Source organism: Periplaneta americana, chromosome 6 (genome assembly GCF_040183065.1).
Source record: "Periplaneta americana isolate PAMFEO1 chromosome 6, P.americana_PAMFEO1_priV1, whole genome shotgun sequence".
NCBI lineage: Eukaryota > Metazoa > Arthropoda > Insecta > Blattodea > Blattidae > Periplaneta > Periplaneta americana.
In genome coordinates this window covers 166,295,934-166,315,593 of record NC_091122.1, presented here as the reverse complement: position 1 = coordinate 166,315,593, position 19,660 = coordinate 166,295,934, and the positions used below count along the sequence as shown (strand labels likewise).

Sequence of the window (19,660 nt, the reverse complement as noted above, 5' to 3'; positions counted from 1 at the left end):
TAACACTATAAACCCATTTATGGATCTATACGTGCTACATGCCCTGCCCATCTCAAGCGTCTTGATTTAATATTCCTAATTATGTCAGGTGAAGAATACAATGCGTGCAGTTGTGTGTTGTGTAATTTTCTCCATTCTCCTGTAACTCCATCCCTCTTAGCCCCAAATATTTTTCTAAGAACCTTATTCTCACACACCCTTAATCTCTGTTCCTCTCTCAGAGTGAGAGTTCAAGTTTCACAACCATAAAGAACAACCGGTAATATAACTGTTTTATAAATTCTAACTTTCAGATTTTTTGACAGCAGACTGGATGATAAAGGCTTCTCAAGCGAATAATAACACGCTTTTCCCATATTTATTCTGCGTTTATTTTCTTCCCGAGTGTCATTTATATTTGTTACTGTTGCTCCAAGATATTTGAATTTGCCCCCCTCTTCGAAGGATAAATTTCCAATTTTTATATTTCCATTTCGTACAATATTCTGATCACGAGACATAATCATATACTTTGTCTTTTCGGGATTTCTTCCAAACCTATCGCTTTACTTGCTTCCAATAAAATTCCCGTGTTTTCCCTAATCGTTTGTGGATTTTCTCCTAACATATTCACGTCTTCTGCATAGACAACAAGCTGATGTAACCCGTTCAATTCCAAACCCTCTCTATTATCCTGGACTTTCCTAATGGCGTATTCTACAGCGAAGTTAAAAAGTAAAGGTGATAGTGCATCTCCTTGCTTTAGCCCGCAGTGAATTGGAAAAGCATCAGACAGAAGCTGGCTTATAATAATAATAATAATAATAATAATAATAATAATAATAATAATAATAATAATAATAATAATGGCTGTATTTAACCTGGCAGAGTTAAGGCCGTAAGGCCTTCTCTTATACTCAACCAGGATTAAAACTTGCTTACATAGTTGAACATAAAACTGGATCGGAATTAAGTAATTACATACTGATACAATTTAGTTACATAATGAGATCAAAAGAGGTAGTTACATAAAAATTTACATCATAAAATAAAAATAATCATATTGGAATACATATTAATGTTGTTAGAATCAAATACGAATCACATAAAAACAGAAGCCGATAATTCAATAAAAAAATGTACACAGTAAAAATAAAAATAAACACATTAGTATACATATTAGTATTAGATTACAATTAAGTAGGATTTACATAATTAAACAAGAAACCGACAATTGAATAAAATGTACACAAAAAATTGATTAATAATAATAAAAAAAAACACAGTGGGATACATATTGGCGATAAGTGATAATCAGACTTCGAGACTTCGGACCCAATAGAGCAGTTCAGTGGGAAATCCGCATAACGGCGTACTGAGTATAGTGGTAAAGCGTACAGTGGGTGGGGGTACTGTAGAATGAATGCCAACAAATACGCAAAGGAAAACGCTCTGGATTTGAAGGTTCTGACGAATAATTTGGTTTTCATACAAACTGTGCCTGAAACTATTACACGGTTAGAAAAGTCTGAGCAAGAGATGCCGTAAGCCCTCAAATTAATTTAGAAAATTTTGCAGAGAATTAATGAGACATCAAGTACACCGGTTACTGAACGTGTAAAACAGAAGTGGAAATCAATTTATGTAAAAAATAACGGATATGGAATATTGTGTAACATAAAGAGCAAATTAGTGGACATAGAGTCACCCGAGAATAAAGGACTGTCTCTTAGAGACTGCAATGATGTTAGGTTTTTTCGTTTAGCTCCTATCACGTCATTGCGACGTAGAGCGAAGCTTTCTACAGTACAAACTTTGTTTGGCAGAAAATCGAAAAAGATTTACGTTTTAGACACTGAGAATGTATCTTGTAGTACATTGCAATTTGGTACTGTAACTGCACTTCCTAAAGACGGCCAATAGGATAAATGAAAAAATTAAAATTGCTACATGCTTATTTCCACCATTAACACTGTGTATAATTAAACACAAATGCTTATAAAAGACAGGAGAATAAATGCTTTTCACATTCTTTTGATATTATCATTGTGTAATGTATATTTACTTTCAGAATGTACATATGTGTGTGTGTCCCCATACTACCATACTCTACTCTAAATAGCGACGTTGTTACATCAACACATCTATATCTACCTGCAGCGAGTCAACAACCTATAGTGCATGCACAGTAAACTTATTGTATCGGGTCCAAAGTCTCGAAGCCTGGTGATAAATAAACACGATTTACATGTTTTTACACAAGAAAAAAAAACTCCGCTGTAAGTTTAACTGAGACACATTTAATAGTGGTAATAATAATAATAATAATAATAATAATAATAATAATAATAATAATAATTAATAGCTTTTCCAATTCACTGCGGGCTAAAGCAGGGAGATGCACTATCACCTTTACTTTTTAACTTCGCTTTAGAATATGCCATTAGGAAAGTTCAGGATAACAGGCAGGGTTTGGAATTGAACGGGTTACATCAGCTTCTTGTCTATGCGGATGACGTGAATATGCTAGGATAAAACCCACAAACGATTAGGGAAAACACGGAAATTTTACTTGAAGCAAGTAAAGCGATCGGTTTGGAAGTAAATTCCGAAAAGACAAAGTATATGATTGTCTCGTGACGAGAATATTGTACGAAATGGAAATATAAAAATTGGAGATTTATCCTTCGAAGGGGCGGAAAAATTCAAATATCTTGGAGCAACAGTAACAAATATAAATGACACTCGGGAGGAAATTAAACGCAGAATAAATATGGGAAATGCGTGTTATTATTCGGTTGAGAAGCTTTTATCATGTAGTCTGCTGTCAAAACATCTGAAAGTTAGAATTTATAAAACAGTTATATTACCGGTTGTTCTGTATGGTTGTGAAACTTGGACTCTCACTCTGAGAGAGGAACATAGGTTAAGGGTGTTTGGCAATAAGGTGCTTAGGAAAATATTTGAGGCTAAGCGGGATGAAGTTACAGGAGAATGGAGAACGTTACACAACGCAGAACTGCACGCATTATATTCTTCACCTGACATAATTAGGAACATTAAATCCAGACGTTTGAGGTCGGCAGGACATGTAGCACGTATGGGCGAATCCAGAAATGCATATAGAGTGTTAGTTGGGAGGCCGGAGGGAAAAAGACCTTTAGGGAGGCCGAGACGTAGATGGGAAGATAATATTAAAATGGATTTGAGGGAGGTGGGATATGATGATAGAGACTGGATTAATCTTGCACAGGATAGGGACCTATGGCGGGCTTATGTGAGGGCGGCAATGAACCTCCGGGTTCCTTAAAAGCCAGTAAGTAAGTAAGTGATAGTGCATCTCCTTGCTTTAGCCCGCAGTGAATTGGAAAAGCATCAGACAGAAGCTGGCCTATACGGACTCTGCTGTAAGTTACACTGAGACACATTTAATATTGATAATAATAATAATAATAATAATAATAATATAATAATAAACAAAATTTAAAATACCGATAATATAAATTGTAAACAATTTTAAAAATAATCTCTCCCGTGAAAAAATTCTGTGTATGCCACTGGCCCACCCTGTATAATAACGACTCCTTACGTGTTTTTATTTTTGTTTGCGTACAGGTAGTGCTGGTATCGTGTTGTTTCTAGTGCATTTTGGTTTATGTACATACAAGTAGTAACGGTTTTCCTTACAGTGAAATATTTTTGTGTATACAGGTAGTGTTGGTGTTGAGTCGACTCCGGCCGCAGTACACCTTCTCGCACACCCGCAAGTCGTCGCCGCCGCTGCTCGGCATGGTGGCCATCGCCATGGCGCTTCCTCCTCCTAGTGTTCACGAGATCCGCCTCGAGTCCGACATGTTTGTCACGCGCATCAACTTCGACTTCCGGATAGCCCACTGCGAACCCAAGTAAGCCTGACAGCTTATCCATTTCACTGGATATCTTCAGTAACCTAACTGTCAAATAACTCTGCCTTGCCTTGTTACTATTCCGCTGATGTAGTCACAGTTGAAATTGTATTTTATATTGCAAACGTGGCTGATTCCACAGTGGTAACGGCAAAGAAAAATTAACAACGTAGGGGAGACTTGTACCTTGGATCACTTTTCACTTTTTTTTTAATTTGGGGAAAAGAAAATTTTTAAATGAAAAAATGCTTGAAATAATTATTGAAGATTTTTTTACAACTTTCTACAGGTATGTTCCTGTTTTACAGATCTATTAACGATGAGAAAATTAAGGGGAGAGGATGGTATTTTTTGGTGAAAAATGAGTAAATTTTCAAAACAAAAAATAAAAAAAAATCTTTAAAATACTCTGTGATATGTGTGGAATGTATAGCATAAAATTTTGTGGGTATTTGTGCCCTTATCGGATGTTGAGTCGCCATTTTTAAACTGCCTGCGTTATGGATTTTTAAATCACTCGCCCACTTTTATTGTTGTTTCCGGTAAATTAAATAAAAAAAATTTTCTTTCCTTTAAAATACCCTTTGATATGTGTGGAATGCATTGCATAACATTTTGTGGGTATTTGTGCCCTTATCGGATGTTGAGTCGCCATTTTTAAACTTCCTGCGTTATGGATTTTTAAATCACTCGCCCACTTTTATTGTTGTTTCCGGTATATTAAATTTTCAAAAAAAATTTTTTTTCTTTAAAATACCGTTTGATATATGTGGAATGCATTGCATAACATTTTGTGGGTATTTGTGCCCTTATCGGATGTTTAGTCGCCATTTCTAAACTTCCTGCGTTATGGATTTTTAAATCACTCGCCCACTTTTATTGTTGTTTCCGGTAAATTAAATAAAAAAAATTTTCTTTTCTTTAAAATACCGTTTGATATGTGTGGAATGCATTGCATAACATTTTGTGGGTATTTGTGCCCTTATCGGATGTTGAGTCGCCATTTTTAAACTTCCTGCGTTATGGATTTTTAAATCACTCGCCCACTTTTATTGTTGTTTCCGGTAAATTAAATTTTCAAAAAAAAAAATTTTCTTTAAAATACCGTTTGATATGTGTGGAATGCATTGCATAACATTTTGTGGGTATTTGTGCCCTTATCGCATGTTGAGACGTCATTTTTAAACTTCCTGCGCTATGGATTTTTAAATCACACGCCCGCTTTTATCGGTTTCCAGTAACTTCATTTTTTTTTTGCTACATTGCCAGACAAAAATGAATATAATTTCTGAACTATTAAAGATACATGCATGAAATTTAGAACACACATTCTTTAGACTATTAGGAAACTTTTCTCTGTAACAGAATTTTGTTAATTTATTTCATTTTAAAAATACGTCCATTTGTTTGCAAGAAAGGAAATCAGAAAATTGTTATTAAATTTTAATTGTCTATTTTACAAACGTAGGGACTAATATCACAATTCTGTTACAGACAGTTTGTAGAACATGCTTTTGCAAATATATTACAAAAACTGTTTGAATCTATCTTTAAAAACGGTTTAGATATATCGGTTTTAGTACAATCCTGCATTGAGTATATTTTTTTCAAATTTGCGACCCAAATAATTTTTTTTTTTCAAAAATAGTTTTATTTGGGTGAGTTGCCACAGCCATGAGCTCTAGGGGAGAATCGGGTAGTATCGGACATCGGGTAATATCGGACAGTGAGTTTCTTTCATCTACCACACGATGATAGTACCTGATTGACATGGTTACGTTTCTGTGATGTCGCATAGAGAAACGTAACCATGTCATTCAGGTACCACCATATGGTGGTAGATGAAAGAAACGCACTGTCCGATACTACCCGACTCTCCCCTATACATACAAAAAATTAATATTTTACACCAAATAGGAAAAAAGTTTTAAAAAATACTATCCTCTCCCCTTAAATAATAATAATAATAATAATAATAATAATAATAATAATAATAATAATAATACTTTATTGCCAGAACAAAGATACATATTGATTTTTTTTTATATAAGAACTCTCTAGCACCCCCAGAAAGAGTAAGTTACATACTCGTGCTCAGGGCGCATTCCACATAAGTTAATGTTAAGACATTTTATTGAATAACAGAGTAAAAAGTAATAGAAGAAAAAAAGAAGAAGAAAAAACACAGATATCACAATAATTGAACTTTAAATTTTCTCTGTTAACAGCTTTAGTTCGAACTTAGATTTAAGATACAAATTAGATTTATTTTAAATGTTATTTTAAGTTTATTTATTTTTATTTTATTGGGTTATTTTACGACGCTGTATCAACATCTCAGGTTATTTAGCGTCTGAATGATATGAAGGTGGTAATGCCGGTGAAATGAGTCCGGGGTCCAGCACCCAAAGTTACCCAGCATTTGCTCGTATTGGGTTGAGGGAAAACCCCGGAAAAAACCTCAACCAGGTAACTTGCCCCGACCGGGATTCGAACCCGGGTTACCTGATTTCGCGGCCAGATGCGCTGACCGTTACTCCACAGGTGTGGACTGTTATTTTAAGTGATCGTGCTTCATTTAATTTAGGATATTCCCTATTATTATTATTATTATTATTATTATTATTATTATTATTATTATTATTATTATTATTATTATATATTATTGTCAGTATTAATTATTTCTATTAATAATTGGTATTATTATTAAGTGTATTTTTAATTAATAAGTTTATTATTGTCATTATTGAGTGTAATTAGTTACCACTGCCACCGGGTATATACCCATTGCAGTGTGAAATAATACATACATACATACAATTTTTAATAGATTTTTTTTTAATAAGGAGCATTAGCAAATTGTATGTTTGGGAATTAAAACACGTTTTCTTAAATTAGATGTAGGCCTAGCCGTTCAGTTATGTGCATAGGAGCATGCGGTATTCCATTACCTTGAGAATCATAAGTTGCCGTGCTGATCAAGTTACAGCACTGCTGTAGTAAAACAAATTCTTTTAATTTTGAGTTAACTCAATTTCTTAAGATATTTAGTTATTTTAATTTAACGAGGCTCTAAAGCATGACATAAAATATATAATTTCGCCTGAATAAACTGTATTAATATATATTTTCAGAGTGTCGGATCTTCTGGACTACTCCGCAGAGGAACTCACGGGGAAGAACCTCTATGCGCTTTGTCACGGTGAAGACGCCAACAAACTCCGCAAGTCCCACGTTGACCGTAAGTTACACACAAAATTGTACAGCATGATCAGCTGCCGCTTAAAAACAGATTCATTATCCGTCTGTGAGTGTTGTAACACTCAAAAGCTGTTATTTAAAAATTTGCAAACTTAATTTATTGAGTGGGAGCGGGAGAGCGGTGTTTAACGCTCGCCGAAACGGAGAGGAAGATACGTCAGAATGACATAGACTTGCTATAGGTAGAGGAGAGGGAAACGACCACTCAGCTATCTAGTGGAGTGCAGTGTGTAGGCCTATTCTCAGTAACTGTTTCACGTTGCTTACCTACTGCTACAGTACAGTATGGAGGAATCTAAAAGACGGAACATAACATTTAACATTTAACGATTTACAGCTCGAACTTATTGATCTTCAATGTGACCTAAGCGCTAAAGATCGTTTGAATAATACTACTAGCCTGGTTGAGTTTTACAAGACTAAACATTAGCAATAATATCCACGACTACACAGGCTGGCTGTGAAAATTATTGGTATGTTTGGCTCAACATTTATATTTGTGAGCAACTGTTTTCTATAATCAACTTTAATAAAGGCAGACATCGAACATCTGTAACTGATGTTTCATTACGATCAGTAGGCTACTGTTCCTTTCAGCTGCCAACAGCATAAAACCTCGTTTTGATATACTGATAAATAAAAATATAACAAAATTATATTGTACGTTTAAGTAGCTATAGCATTTCTATTACTTCTGTAAAATAAATATTTCTTTATTCCTACTCGTAATTAATAATAGTCCAAGATAGTTTTGCAAACACTGAACGGGAATTCATTTCATAAGCACTCGTAATAGTACTTCCTTTTGTGTATATTTTGTATGAGATCACCCCTTCTTCCAGTCCACCCTTATACAGATCGCAGCTAATATCTGCATTCCGCTCATGAGCTGTGAGCCGGCTCGGAGAGCGCAAACCTTGTGCAGGCCTGTTCTAGACTTATAACGTGTAGTTAAATTTTACGTGAGTTTTTAATATAATGAAATGAATTGAATTTATTTTTGTCAAGTGATTTCGACCATAAATCAGAGATTCTCTATAAATCCTTTGGGTTACAGATAGCAGAAGCATCATTATCTATTTGTATTGAACTATTACCGCAATGACATGGCGGTAAAAGGTTGAATACGTACCTGAAATAATTTCTACGTAGGTAATAAGTTTTGTCATTGTTACACCATAATAGTACTTCTATTTGTCGTTAATTAGGTGATATCCACTGATTGAGGAAAATTATTGTTGTTTTCAATTATACAGGAATTTATATTTTTCGAATAGGGTTAGTATCGGTTTTTTCTTTCTTTCTTTTCTCTTGTACGGAGCAGGGACCGAAGACTTGCACTGCAGCCTGAGGCTTATTGTGCTTACCACTCCTATTCTGTGAATGGTTGGGTAGCCGAACGGCCGCGCTCTTGTACAAGTACAGCACGCCGCACCATGAACTTAACTCGGTCTATAGTATGAATGGTGAGATATATGAATTAATTATGGCGAAAGAGCCCGAGGTCTAACGCCGAAAGTTACCCAGCAATTCTGCTTCAATTGGTTGAGGGAAAATCCCGGAAAAACCCCCAATCAGATAATGTGCTCCAACTAGGATTCGAACCCGGGCCCGCTATCAATTAATGATGGCGAAATGAGTCCGAGGTTCAATGCCAAAAGTTACCCATCAATTCTGCATCAATTGGTTGAGGGAAAATCCCGGAAAATAAACCAACCAAGTAACTTGTCCCCAACCAGATTTCGAACCCGGGCCTGCTGTGAATTAATGATAGCGAAATGAGTCCGACTTTCAACGCCAAAAGTTACCCAACAATTCTGATTTTATTGGTTGAGGGAAAACCCCGCAAAAAAAGCCAACCACGTAACTTGCACCAATCAGGATTCGAATCCTGGCCCGCTGTGAATTAATGATGGGGAAATGAGTCCGAGGTTCAACGCCAAAAGTCACCCGGCAATTTTGCTGCAATTGGTTGAGGGAAAATCCCGGAAAAAACACCAACCAGAATTCGAATACGGGCCCGCTGTGAATTAATGATGGCGAAATGAGTCCCAGGTTCAATACCAAAAGATACTCAGCAATTCTGCTTTAATTGGTTGAGGGAAAACCCCGGAAAAAAACCAACCAAGTAACTTGTCCCAACCAGATTTCGTTGTGAATTAATAATGGCGAAATGAATCCGACTTTCAACGCTAAAAATTACCCAGCAATTCTGCTTCGATTGGTTGATGGAAAACTACAGAAAAACATCAACCAGGCAACTTGTCCCAACCAGAATTCGAACCCGGGCCCGTTGTGAATTAATGATGGCGAAATGAGTCCGAGGTTCAACGCCATAAGTCACCCAGCAATTTTGCTGCAATTGGTTGAGGGAAACCCCCGGAAAAACACCAAACAGGTAACTTGCCCCAACCAGAATTCGAATCCGGGCCCACTGTGAATTAATGATGGCGAAATGAGTCCGAAGCTCAACGCCGGAAGTTACTTAGCAATTGCGCTCCAATAGGTTGATGGAAAATCCCGGAAAAAAAAACACCAACCAGGTAACTTGCCCCAACCATGATTCGAACTCCGGCCCGCTATCAATTAATGATGGCGAAATGAGTCCGAGGTTCAACGCCAAAAGTTACTCAGCAATTCTGCTTTGATTGGTCGAGGGCAAAACCCCGGAAAAAACACCAACCAAGTAACTTGCACCAATCAAGATTCGAAACCGGGCCCGCTGTGAATTAATGATAGCGATATGAGTTCGATGTTCAACGTCGAAAGTTACTTTGCAATTGTGCTTCAATAGGTTGATGGAAAATCCCGGAAAAAACACCAACCAAGTAACTTGCACCAATCAAGATTCGAAACCGGGCCCGCTGTGAATTAATGATGGCGAAATTAGTTCGAGGTTCAACGCCGAAAGTTACTTTGCAATTGTGCTTCAATAGGTTGATGGAAAATCCCGGAAAAAACACCAATCAGGTAACCTGCTCAACCAGGATTAGAACCAGGGGCCGCTCGTTTCACGATCAGACGCGCTGACAGTTATCGACAGTACTGGACTTAAGAGCCGGTACTGTAATGGGGGTTCGAAAATAAAAGTTTCGCCCAAAAGTGGGTCGTGCCTTCAAAAAGTTTAGGAACCACTGCGTTAAAGGATATATAATCTATGGACTTATCGCCCTTAACCCTTAAATTGGCAAAACTTTATTTCTCACACTAGTTTATTAAACCGTATCGGACTGTAAAGAAAACAACTATAGCAATGTCCATATTTTATATGTTTTACAATATTAGGCTATAGTATTGTGAAATTTCAATTTTCCTACCAATTTTTTTTCTATTGTTCTATTAAAATTATAGCATTATCGCCTGTTAACCTGTAGTATGCTATAGGATACTTTGCAAATTTAAGGGTTAAAAATCCATTGCTCTCGTTCAGGTTTGAAATCGCAATTCTTGGATGTAGTACTAACTTACTTACTGGCTTTTAAGGAACCCGGAGGTTCATTGCGTCCTCACATAAGCCCGCCATTGGTCCCTATCCTGAGCAAGATTAATCCAGTCTCTACCATCATATCCCACTTCCCTCATATCCATTTTAATATTATCTTCCCACCTACGTCTCGGCCTCCCCAAAGGTATTTTTCCCTCCGGCCTCCCAACTAACACTCTATATACATTTCTGGATTCGCCCATACGTGCTACATGTCCTGCCCATCTCAAACGTCTGGATTTTATGTTCCTAATTATGTCAGGTGAAGAATACAATACGTGCAGCTCTGCGTTGTGTAACTTTCTCCATTCTCCTGTCACTTCATCCCACTTAGCCCCAAATATTTTCCTAAGAACCTTATTCTCAAACACCCTTCATCTCTGTTCCTCTCTCAAAGTGAGAGTCCAAGTTTCACAACAACACAGAACAACCGGTAATATAACTGTTTTATAAATTCTAACTTTCAGATTTTTTGACAGAAGACTAGATGACAAAAGCTTCTCAACCGAATAATAAAACGCATTTCCCATATTTCTTCTGCGTTTAATTTCCTCCCGAGTGTCATTTATGTTTGTTACTGTTGCTCCAAGATATTTGAGTTTTTCTACCTCTTCGAAAGATAAATCTCCAATTTTTATAGTTCCATTTCGTACAATATTCTGGTCACGAGACATAATCATATACTTAGTCTTTTCGGGATTTACTTCCAACCCTATCGCTTTACTTGCTTCAACTAGAATTTCCGCGTTTTCCCTAATCGTTTGTGGATTTTCTCCTAGCATATTCACGTCATCCGCATAGACAAGAAGCTGATGTAACCCATTCTTGGATGTAGTAGCATATTTAAACTGAATTAATTCACTTCCAACGCTATATTCCTCATTCTTCTTCCTGTTTATTAGAATCTTTTTCTTCCCCCTGCCCTGTTTCTTTATTTTCCTCCGCTTATTTCCTCACCTACTCCCTACACAACATATTGTTCTTCTTTTCTCCTACAGTCAGTGGATGTTAACCCTTTGTGTCACCAGCGCGGACTACATCTTTATTTCCTAATCTTAACCGTCCCCATTGTAGAGCATGTTTATGTACCTCCTTCCTTCCGCTCTACGGGAGGAAATCGCCTCTGAGAACATGTTAGTGGGGATATGTTGACATTGCTTGTCACTTGGGTACTTTTAAGCGCTACTTTAGTAGAAATTTTCAACACCGTTGCTATAGGGATATGATTCCGCAGCCTTCCCCTGCACATTCTTCCACCCGCCCGTCGTGTAATACAGTTTAAAAGCTTAAAGCACTTTTTTTCCGTCCTGCTCATTTCTATCTATGCTGTACCCTTCAGTGGCGTGAAATTGTGGAAAGAGAAATGAACGTAGGAATTAGGTTAACGGCTACAGAGACAGTTTTTCACATAGTAGATCCAGGTTCAAATACTTGTCAGTCCGGGAAGAGACGAAATTGTGGAGGTTTTGTAAGGGAAAAATTACCATTATTCCATCATTCGACATTACCACTAGGCCTATCTCATAGGCAAGTCCTTGGTAGTGCGGCTAGAAGAATTACATCAATGGAAGAAATTCATGATCCCACCGGGAATCGAACCCGCGACCGTCCGGCTTACAGCGTAATGTTTTTATAGCGATGCTAACGCGCGCGCTTTTATCTTTGAAGGTAACATGGAAATCTGATAATACTTACGATCTATGAAGAAGAAATATATATACTGGGTGTTCAGTTCAAAGTGTGTCATGGCTCGCTGTATGCCGTCATGTGGCTAGCCGATGAGCCTAGAGAATTCAATCTTCCTACATTTTTTTTATTTTATTGGGTTTTTTTACGACACTGTATCAACATCTAGGTTATTTAGCGTCTGAATGATTTGAAGGTGATAATGCCGGTGAAATGAGTCCGGGGTCCAGCACCGAAAGCTACCCAGCATTTGCTCATCTTGGGTTGAGGGAAAACCCCGGAAAAAACCTCAACCAAGTAACTTGCCCCGACCGGGAATCGAACCCGGGCCACCTGGTTTCGCGGCCAGACGCGCTGAACGTTACTCCACAGGTGTGGACATCTTCCTACACTTCCGCAGAGTATTACCTATGTGCTAGAGAAGTTGCCTAGTAAGTACTGCGTTCATTCCGAAGAGTACTTACCGATACGTACGGTAACGCCTGTAGTGGCAAGAATGTGAACTGTTTGGAAACACGTACTGAGGTGAGTTTTTTTCTTACTGTCGGGATATGGGGAGAGGGTTAAGACGATTACTTACGTATTTGTTGACATTAACTTGGACGGTCAACATGGACACGGAGCATTTGATTTGTATTGTGGAATGTTGCCGTACGCAACCGATGATAACAAGTACCCTGCTTACGACTTGTCCGCGCAAAACACAGTTCGAAAGAGGTTATGGTAGCATACAGACCGTACAGACCGCCATCTGTTGCTACGACGTTCAAGTTATACCGTACACGTTCTCAAGTTCAGATTGAACGCCTTGATTAATAGGCAACTTCTCTGACATAAAAGTTGAAACTCGCTTCAAATCGCTGACTCACAACAGTGGCGTCATGACACACTTTGAAATGAACACCCAGTATATTAATGGAAGAAATTCATTATCCCATTGGGAATCGAACCCGCGACCGTCCGGCTTACAGCGTAATGTTTTTATAGCGATGCTAACGCGCGTGCTTTTATTTTTGAAGATAACATGGAAATCTGATAATACTTACGACCTATGAAGAAGAAATAAAAAATATATAGGCCTAGTAATGGGTGACCCAGTAGGCAGTCGTCCACCATGCGATGTATACACACGACCTATACCTTGATGAAAATTTCACTGTAAATTTTTAAGGGTAAATTCTACATTTTCTAGTTCAAATTGTAAATCAATAATATGTTTTGGAAGTTTTATTTTTATTTTTTTTTTCATTACAAAAAAAAACAACATTTTCTAAATATATATTATTTTTTACTTTAACTAATGTGTGTCCCTCCGATCATATTTTAGCTGGAAACTTTCAGAAATATTGTTTATCTCAAAATATAAAAAATGTTATGCTCGACCATGCCGAAATGTAGTAATTATACACCTGGTAGCAGCCCTTTAATGGACCTCAGTGAAGTACACCTCATTAAAGTACACCAGTAATTGTCTGTAGCAACAGGGTTTTTTTATTACTTTACAGGACTCCAATATGTAAAGTAATCAAAAAACCCTGTTGCTACAGACAATTTATAGATTTGCTAAACTTCATCTTTAAAAGACTTTAGATACATATTTCACCATTATCTGTGTCAAAATAAATAGTATAGATAAGTAGTTTACCCATAACAAAAACTAAAACCCTAGCATACCGCTTGGTGAATTAGGGCTCTTTTCCGCGGATATTTAATAATAATAATAATAATAATAATAATAATAATAATAATAATAATAATAATAATAATAATAAAGTACGCCTATTCATTAAAGTTAAGGTGTTCCACCAATCAGAAAATACCATTGTAGCAATATGAAAGCGCAAGTATCGATTATTCTCGGATATGCAATCGAAAGGCAACTAGTTCTGTTACTATAATAATTAGCGTTAATTATAAATAATATTCAAATAAATTCACTTTGTCATCTCGTTTTTCAATGTCTAATTCAATTTCAAGGTTATATCAAGATTAATGTTTATTTTACTCTCTGGATTATATTAAGGTCAATGTCGACATTTGTTTCTCGGGAAAAAATCAATACTTTCGCGTCTGCACACATCTCACAATTTACGAGGTATTGCACAAGGTCAGTTCCGCTCCCCAGTCAGATAAGAATAACATGAATACTTATGAATAATTTCAAGTTAGAAATATGGTCGAGCATAAAATGTCGTATGAAACTTGACTATAAGCGTCTTAATTACTACCATTATAGGCTCGTTGCATAATGTACTATAATCATAGACCAAACAGTTTATGAAAAAAGCTTCACCTAAATGAATGCAAGCAACAAAAAAAAGTCACAATGCGGTCCCAGAAATAAATATTTTCCATAAATAATCCCTAGAAAAAATTATTGCTTACTATAAGCAAAAGATTATTAAAAGATTTTTATGATTCTTAAATTGTTTCATGTTGTGGCACAGTTTTCTTTGTCTTCAGTAGTTCTATAAACACAAAAGATTACATTATTCTTATTTATAAGCACTCGAAGCAGCCCTCTAACTGATATTTCTGTCTTCACTATTAATACATCGTTTTAAACATTATTTTGGCTTTGTCGGCAGTGAGTTAATTTTAAATTATACGAGTTTCAATTTTTGTGAAAGAACTTATTAAATTATTATTATTATTATTATTATTATTATTATTATTATTATTGTATAACCAATCTACAGAAAATAGACAGCTTCTTCTTTATTGTTGTAACTTTCTCATCTTAGTTTTTGCTGCACAGATAGACTATTTCAGGGGTTCTTAATCTATTATGGCCAATACTCAAAGTCAATATTAGGCTATTAAGCTATTAATTTGCGCGACCCATGGGTCTATTTTGAAGTTAAACAGTGCTAATATAATAATACCTTATAAATGTCTGTAGAAATGTTTTTATTATTATTATTATTATTATTATTATTACTATTATTGTTTTATTATTATCATTATTTTATGACCGATCTTCAGAAAATATATGGCTTCATGTTGTTAATAACTTTTTTTCATCTTAATTTTGGCAACACAGACTATTTCAGGAGTTTTTAATCTATTTTGTTAAAGACTCGAAGTCTATTAGGCTATTACCTTGCGCTACCCATAGGCCTATTTTGAAGTTAAACAATGCTAATATAATAATAACAACGTATAAATAACTGTAGAGATATGTTTATTATTATCATTATTATTATTATTATTATTATTATTATTATTATTATTATTTTATGACAGATCTACATAAAAGTCGACCTGGTTGGCGAGTTGGTATAGCGCTGGCATTCTATGCCCCAAGTTGCGGATTCGATCCCGGGTCAGGTCGATGGCATTTAAGTGTGCTTAAATACGACAGGCTCATATCAGTAGATTTACTGGCATGTAAAAGAACTCCTGCGGGACAAAATTCTGGCACATCCGGCGAAGCTGATATAACCTCTGCAGTTGCTAGCGTCGTTAAATAAAACATAACATTTCTACAGAAAATAGGTAGCTTTATCTTTGTTGTTAATAACTCTATATTATTATTATTATTATTATTATTATTATTATTATTATTATTATTATTTTTTGTTATTATTATTATTATTATTATTATTATTATTATTATTGTTGTTGTTATGACTTCGTGAACTCTGTTTTTGTAACTGAACTACTTGTTCTCCTCAGTGCTGACGCAATGTCTGAACGGAGTTGTCTAACTTGATTATCTGTGCCACTTTCGTATACTTTTACGTGAAATTGTAACTTTAATAGTAATATGCGTTACAAGAGCGGTATGTTGAAGTTTTCATCTTCGAGGAAAAGTTTGAAAAAGCGAAACGTAGTTGAGCTTTTTTTAATTTCCGAGAATTGAAAGAAAACATACCGCTCGTGTATCGTACATTATTTTGTGCGAAGATCGTTTGTTACATACCTGAAAGAGGAATTTCTAATTAGTTGCAATGAAATCTCCATCTTGGTTTCTGTTCAATGACGGAAAATTTGCAAAACAAGAATATCTATCGTCAACATTGTTGCTTTAAAATGTTTTCTGTGTTTACTATAGTCCAGCAGGCCGTGATATACGTCTGTCTTTTTTTTCCCCCAGTCTATGATGAGTCTGGAATCTTGTTGATTTTTTCACGGCTTCCTTAATATTACTTGCATCACGAATGCAGTAACTTTAGTGGAGTTGTAGAGTTTACCTAATTTTTGCAAATATTTAAAAACAATAATTAATAGTGCAATTTAGGTGAAATTGCAGTGGTAAGTTTCCAATTTATAATTATTACTATATTGAACGTCTCTAAAAATAATATGTTAAAAGCCTAAAGCAGTAAAATCAATATGTCACTTAAGCGGTAAGAAGAGGGAAATTGTTGTGTGTGTTAGGTTGGGAATACTGAATGTGGAATTTTAGACTTTCCGCGGATTGGTTTTGTGCGGAAACCAAGCAAATACGCACGATCTCGCACAAATTATATGAATATGACATTCTAATATTAATACTACCATTTGGAACTTTATTTTATTATCCATCTATGGTGTGATATTTTTATCTTTATTCTTAGTAAAACTCCTACTAGTAATTTTGATGACTCATCTATGATAACTATTAGTTTTGTTATTATCATGATTTCGTTAACTTTGTTTTTGTAAGTGGATTGATAGTTCCTAACTGCTAACGCGACGTTTGAGCGGAGTTATCTTGTCGCGACACGCCACTGTCGCGTTGCAGCTTGCTCTCGTCTCCCACCCATCCTCCACTCCGAGCCGACGAAACGAGGACTATTGAATTGTTGGTACTACTCTGTGTAGAGACTTGTCGTGTAGTTGGGCAGGGGAGAGCTCTTGAGTATTCACGCGACGTGCCGTCTCCGGATGTGCAGCACATCTCAAGTTGGTTGTAACGTCCCTTTCTATCTCTGAAACTCCCCTCCATACACACCTTCTCTTTCTCTCTATCTCTCTCCCGTTCTCCTTGTCTCCATCCTGAACTTTCTCTTCGTTTCTCCTTTAAGCCGTAATTCCAAAAAGTATACTTCTTCCCATACAGGAAAGTCTTGCATTTTCTCTTCTTTTGAGATATCTTTTGGGTGTTGCTCATTGCTATCGTTTCCTCTTTCCTGATAACCAAATTGCCCCTTCTTCTTCTTGTACGACTTAACCTGACAAGACAACATAGCAGCGTTAACCGAAACGGAGGATAGAAACAACAAAGCTATTTCCAAGTTTCCCTCAAGATTTGTCCGTTAACTCGGCTTCCTATGTCGCGTACAAAGAGCGATACTGCACGCTGTGCTATGGGAGGAATCTAATCCTATTGTTTGCCATACCGAGATGTTTTATTTACCACAAAGGACTGTATGTTCTCCGTCACTCATTTCATCAGCTACAAGTACAACAAAAATTGTAACACATTTGGCTATACGTACTGTATAATATAGGCCTAATTCTGAAAGGCAGAATAATATTATACCGAAGTGATCTCATATACAGTATGCTATAAATTTGATTTTTTTTTATACATCAGCCTTATAAAGTCTTTGTTGCTGTTCAGAATCGTTCATAAAATTACATTTTATGGCACACTTGGAATAAAATTGCCATAGCAACAATTACGTCTTTAACTACACCTTTTCCAGTTGTATTTCAGACAACATCAATTTAATTTCAGAAATTATCAAATGTATATCAGATTAGTCAATTTAATTTCAGAAATTATCAAATGTATTTCAGATTTGTCAATTCAATTTCAGATAGTATCAATTTTATTGATTAGTCAGTTGTATTTCAGATGGTATCAAATGCATTTCACATTTGTCAATTGTATTTCAGGTGGTATCAAATGTATTTCAGATTTGTCAATTGTATTTCAGATGGTATCAAATGTATTTCAGATTTTGTATCTTCAATTTTTTGTTTTATTTTTATTCTAAAATAATAATATTAAATAATAATATTAAACTGTCCCCCATTGAGGGTAGCCCTTACGGACTCAGTATATCCTCAAAACAAATTTTTATACATATGTAAACATACATATTAAATTTTAAAGAAGGGAAACAAAGAAAAGGGCGTGAAAAATTACAATTGCTATTAATGTGGCACCATGTGATTAATTAGGATTTGGCAGGATTTTTTAACACAATTATCACAATGTCATCCCTCAGAGATGTTGGCAGAGCAAACCGCCGTCGAAATTCTTCGAAAAAAGCTAGTATAGTCCCTCGAGCACCTATGAGCAAGCCGAATACCTCAACGTGGATTAAGGCATATTTCAGCTTGAAATAGTTGACTGTAGGCTCATAGATCGACTTCTTCTCAAGGTGGACCTCGGCTGACTGATGACATTCTACTTCAAAACGTATCGTGGAGTCCACAATGATGCCCTGTTTAGTGTCAGCATTGTACGCTAAAATATCTACTCGTCTCGTTGACTCATTTTCAGCTAGACAGGAGATTTCTTCTTCTACTATCCAACCCTTATTTCTTAATGCGGCAGCAATTTTGGGTCTTACAAGATGATGTCTAGAGTTCCTCAAGAGCAATCCCTGTTCACAGAATCCCAAGACGTGTGCTAAAGTTTCAATCTCCGGGCAGCCATGTCTGCACCGGGTACCGTCGAGAGATCTGCCGGGAACGGAACGAACAGCTTGGGTTTCTTATAAGGATTTTTAAAAATGTACTGTACTGTACTGTACACTACTGTAATTCTTAGTGCAGTAATAAATGCCAAAGTTATTTATCGAATTATTGCAACAATATAATTTGACAGATGTATTAATGTGCAGTACAGTATTGTACATAGTCGATTTAATTTCAGAAAATAAGCAATGCATTTAAGATTACATAGTCATTTTTTTTCAGGCCTACTTGAGATTTTAACATATATTTAAAAAAATGGAAAATGAATTTTAAAAATCATCAACGTTATTGCATTTTAGCGTCCGATAGGCGTATTCTCCATAGACATAAAGCTGCAGCATGAAGAATTATACTCTGTTGTACTGCACGAGCACAATCACCACCAACTTCTGAAATACAAATGATAGTTTCTGAAATACAATTGACAAATCTGAAATACAATTGATGTTTTCTGAAATACAATTGATACTATCTGAAATTGAATTGACTAATTTGAAATACAAATGATAGGCTACTATCTGAAATTAAATTGACAGATCTGAAATACAATTGATGTTTTCTGAAATACAATTGATGCTATCTGAAATTGAATTGACTAATCTGAAATACAAATGATACTATCTGAAATTAAATTGACAAATCTGAAATACAATTGATACTATCTGAAATTTAATTGACTAATCTTAAATAAAAATGATACTATCTG

General features: G+C 35.8%; 1 protein-coding gene across 5 annotated transcripts in view; it reads left to right on the top strand.

The window, feature by feature from the left end:
* trh (PAS domain-containing protein trachealess) overlaps positions 1–19,660 on the top strand; it is a 309,891-nt gene that overhangs the window by 258,484 nt on the left and 31,747 nt on the right. For all 5 annotated transcript variants that reach the window (XM_069829497.1, XM_069829502.1, XM_069829499.1 and 2 more), the window contains exons 7-8: positions 3,691–3,884; positions 7,019–7,125. In XM_069829497.1, the coding sequence (XP_069685598.1) occupies positions 3,691–3,884; positions 7,019–7,125 (301 nt within the window). The remainder of the gene's footprint in view (positions 1–3,690; positions 3,885–7,018; positions 7,126–19,660) is intronic.